This window comes from Nematolebias whitei, chromosome 3, assembly GCF_014905685.2.
Source record: "Nematolebias whitei isolate Nwh7 chromosome 3, NemWhi1, whole genome shotgun sequence".
NCBI classification, from domain to species: Eukaryota; Metazoa; Chordata; class Actinopteri; order Cyprinodontiformes; family Rivulidae; genus Nematolebias; species Nematolebias whitei.
Genome location: NC_056500.1, coordinates 32,767,108 through 32,771,286, shown reverse-complemented (window position 1 = coordinate 32,771,286; position 4,179 = coordinate 32,767,108). Strand labels below are relative to the sequence as shown.

The 4,179-nt window shown below is 37.8% G+C and overlaps 1 protein-coding gene across 1 annotated transcript in view; it reads right to left on the bottom strand.

The window, feature by feature from the left end:
• Positions 1-1,774: 1,774 nt before the first annotated feature.
• Positions 1,775-4,179, bottom strand: part of LOC119430741 (flavin-containing monooxygenase 5) — a 187,695-nt gene continuing 185,290 nt past the window's right edge. The window contains exons 10-11 of the mRNA XM_037698214.1: positions 2,337-2,589; positions 1,775-2,189 (exon numbers count right to left, since the gene is read on the bottom strand). Of these exons, the coding sequence (XP_037554142.1) occupies positions 2,040-2,189; positions 2,337-2,589 (403 nt within the window). The 3' untranslated portion in view covers positions 1,775-2,039. The remainder of the gene's footprint in view (positions 2,190-2,336; positions 2,590-4,179) is intronic.

Below are 4,179 nucleotides of genomic sequence, written 5' to 3'. Positions count from 1 at the left end.
TCAATCAAAATTTGGTACTTTTAAAACAATATGTCAATCTTTAATACTTGGTTGGGAATCCCTTTGCCTTAATCACTGCATCGATGTGACGTTGCATTGAGACAATCAGTCTGTGGCATTGACTGGGAGTTATGGAAGCCCAGATTTCCTTGATGCTTACTGTCAGCTCTTCTTTGTTGTTGGGTCTGGTGATCTTCATTTTCCTCTTGACAATACATCATAGATTCTCAATGGGGTTTAGGTCTGGCCAGTTGGCTGGCCAGTCAAGCACTGTGGCATGGGCATCAAAATAGGTTTTGGTGCTTCTTGCGGCATGGGCAGCGACCAGGCCCTGCTGGAAGATGAAATTTGCATCTCCATACAGATCCTCAGCAGAAGGAATCATGAAGTCCTCTAAAACATTCTGGTTGACTGTTGCGGTGACTTTGGATTAAAGAAAGCAGAGTTTACCAACACCTGCACTGGACATTGCACCCCAAATCATAACTGACTATAGATATTTCACACTGGACCTCAAGCAGTATGGGCTCTGTTCCTCACCCTTCTTCCTCCAGCCCCTTGGACCTTGATTTCCGAATGAAAGGAACACTTTACTTTCATCGGAAAAGAGGACCGATGAACCCAACAGTTGTAGCCCATCTCCCGGATGCATCTGAACGTGGTGTTTTTTGAAGCTGTGACTCCCGCCTCATTCTACTCTTTCTGGATCTCTGCCAGATTCTGGAATCTTCTCTGTTTGATAATCCACTGAATCCCACAGTCATCTATTTTGCTGGTGCATCTTCTCCTGCCACATTTTGCCCTTCCACTACTTTCCATTGATATGCTTGGACACAGCACTCTGTGAACAACCAGCCTCCTTAGTTATGAACTTTTGTGGCTCACCCATCCTATGGAGGGTATCAATGATGGTCTTCTGGCCAGTTATGTCCGCAGTCTTCCCCATATTGAACCGAACTGAGACAATTGAACCAAAATGAAGCAATTTAATGACACCTGGAGAAACCTGTGCAGGTGCTTTGAGTTTAGTAGATGATTAGTGTGTCACACTCTGTTTAAAACATTCATGCCCTGAAAAATTTGGGCTGATTTCTCCACAGTATTCTAATTTTTTGAAATCCTGTTTTCGTGGGTTTCATGAGCTGGAAGACCAAATTATGTATAAATAAACAAATAGATACTTGAAATTATTTAAATTGTGGGCCCTGAATCTATCATCTATTAAATATTATCTTTTTGAATGGAATTATGGAAGTTAAACAACTTTTCAATGATATTCTAATTTTTTGGAAAGGGTCTGTACATTAATAACCCTTAAACAGAACTCAACTTAAAAAAAACCCTGATTGTTTCAAGTTTCAAACTGCTAAAACGTTTATTAAACCAATTCTTCTTAAAGGATTTTTGTACTGCATGATGAAAAAGGTAAGTCATATCTGAAAAAGAAATGAACACAGGAGAGAATAATTCAGTAATCAATATTTATCTTTTTGTGAATATTGTGCGAGTTGAATGTTTTCATTTAATGTGAACAAATAGTTCTTCAGCTGAGAAAATGTTTTCTCATACATGCAAACAATAACAATACTCTATTATTAAACAGCATGACTTCATTTATGTAAAAAGAAAGTAAAATACAGGCATTTACAATATAGAGAAGGCAACAAGTTTATAATTAGAAAATTATTCACTGAGCTTTGGGAGCAAAAAATGGACCTTTACTACTGCAGTCGTTGCACTTTACCCATAATTCTTACTTTCATTGACCAAGTTTGATAAGGGTCTGATCTTCAAATATTTCTTTTCAATCTTTGTTTTAACATTCAATAAACATTTATGTCATTCTTAATATTGCAGACTGGATACAGTACTTTATGAACCATTATTTCAGTGCAGGTCAAGCTGATGTAGTTGTTGCTAGTGTTGTATTTGACTGTAAAATGAACTGCAGTTTCAAATCACAGGGTTGCTGCAGATCTGGGAAAAAGAGAACATTTTCTCTGTTCAGAAAGATTAAGAATGAGACACTTTTAGTTCTTTTAAACTGTTTGAAGATGAAATTTGGACATTAGGATGGGGATGATGGTGGGGTTGCGAACATGAACATAGTAGAGTGCAGCTCCTCCAACCATGACAGTCAAACTCAACTTGATCAGACGGCCTGTAGTTGAACTCTCGCCTACCTCCAGCTAGAGAAGACAAACAAAAAAATTATAGTTAGAATGTTTTTAGAACTAATACACTGACAAACACTGCTGCACATTTAACATTAATAATATTACTCTAGAAAAGGCTTCAAAAATAAATAATCAAATAATAAAAAAACAATTTCATACTTTTCTGGTTTTTAGGGGCTGGTACATGCGGTCTAACTGGGTGAAGATTGCCTTTCGGGCCCCAGCCCATTTCCCTGGTCCCATTAAGCGGTACTGGTAAGCAGTGACAGGCCCCCAAAAAACCCTCTTGAACAGTGGGAAGTCTGTGAAGAGGAGCCAGAGGAGGCTGGGTCGTACTCCAATATCCTTGGCTAAATCATCCATGTACTCAACAAAGTCCACCTGCAGGGGAGTCAGCTTTGACACCACGTAGCTGTAAGAATATACAGAAAAAAAGTATTTTAAAAAGTACTCTGAATCTTGTTGTTAGATTACCCTATATGATTATTTCACAACTTAGCTTCTAACCATTTTAAAAAGCCAGCATTTTGGTTGTTTACTGGTTCATAGTTTTTATTGTTGAGGTCTACCAGAATGTTTAATCTTAATTTCTCAAGTTCCTGTTTAACTTTTTTCTGAAGATTGACGCCTCTTGCTCTTTACTAAAGGACAGTCTGTGACTGCTGAGCTGGACTGGTATGCCATACTGATTGTTGTGTTGGCTTTATTCAAATGTGTTTAACAATCTCAAAGTAGTTTCCGATAAAACCAAAGGGATGCTTTTTTTTTTTCCAACAGGAAGTCAGTCCCATTAGTTCTTCCTCTTATTTTATCCTCAAATGGAGTCCCTATTTAGTTTGTCAATTCCTTTAAATATTTGGGTATCTTGGTCGACTCGCATCTTTCTTTTAAGCTTCACGTGGAAAACCTAGTAAGGAAATTGAAAGTTAAATTGGGATTCTTTTTCAGAAATAGATCCTGTCTAACTCTGAATGCTAGGAAACACCTTGTAACTGCGACTTTCCTTCCCTGCATTGACTACGATGACATTATCTATATGAACGCTCCTACAAGCAGATGCTGGATGCTGCCTATAACGGTGCATTAAGATTCATAACTGGCTGCAACAACCGTACCCATCATTGCACCCTGTATTCACTGGTTACCTGGACATCAACAACCTCACGCAGACTCTCACTGGTACATTTTCATCTTTAAATCACTTCTCGGTCTGCTGCCTTCATACATCTCCTCCTACATGTCACTGTGTGAGTGCAGCTACAGCGTGCACTCTCAGGACATAATTACATGCGGTGTTCACCCAGTGAGGACTGAACTAGGCAAAAGGGCCTTCTCCTACTGTTTCTTGGAACATCTTGCAAAAAGATCTGAAGCCCTCGACCTTGACCTCTCTAAGTGGCTTTAAGCATCTGTTGGACTCCTGGCAAGAACCAATATAGACATGTTCCAGTTTTTAGTTTTCTAAATCACCTTATAATCTAGCTGTTTTTTTTTTTTGTTTTTGTTTTTTTTTTGCTACTATTCCTCTTGATTGTCCTTTTGGTTGATATTTTGTTTTAATTTGTAAAAAAAAATAAAAAAATAAAATTGTATGACTGTCTATTGTTGTTGTTATCGTTTGTTAAGAAATCAGGTCTCTCTTGTAAATAAGTCCTCAAGGCTCAATGGGATTAATCTGTCTAAATAAAGGTTGAATTAATTAATCAGTTGTTCAGACTTGTTGCTAAATTCAGACATTCTGACATTTATGATCACAATGAAATAGCACTAAATACAGGAATGAATGGCCTCAATGTGCACTCAAAACATTTTCACTCAGACCACGTCTAGAGATGGTCTGGACCCCTTTTAATTGCATATGTTTGGAATAGAAGCCTTCCTGATCCTCAGTATAGGATCTCCTACTGAACTAACATGATCCACATAGCTATTTTTGATTGTTGTTTTGGCTGAAAGTTCTTTATAAACTCTTTATAAGAATTATTCTTACAATTCAATTCAT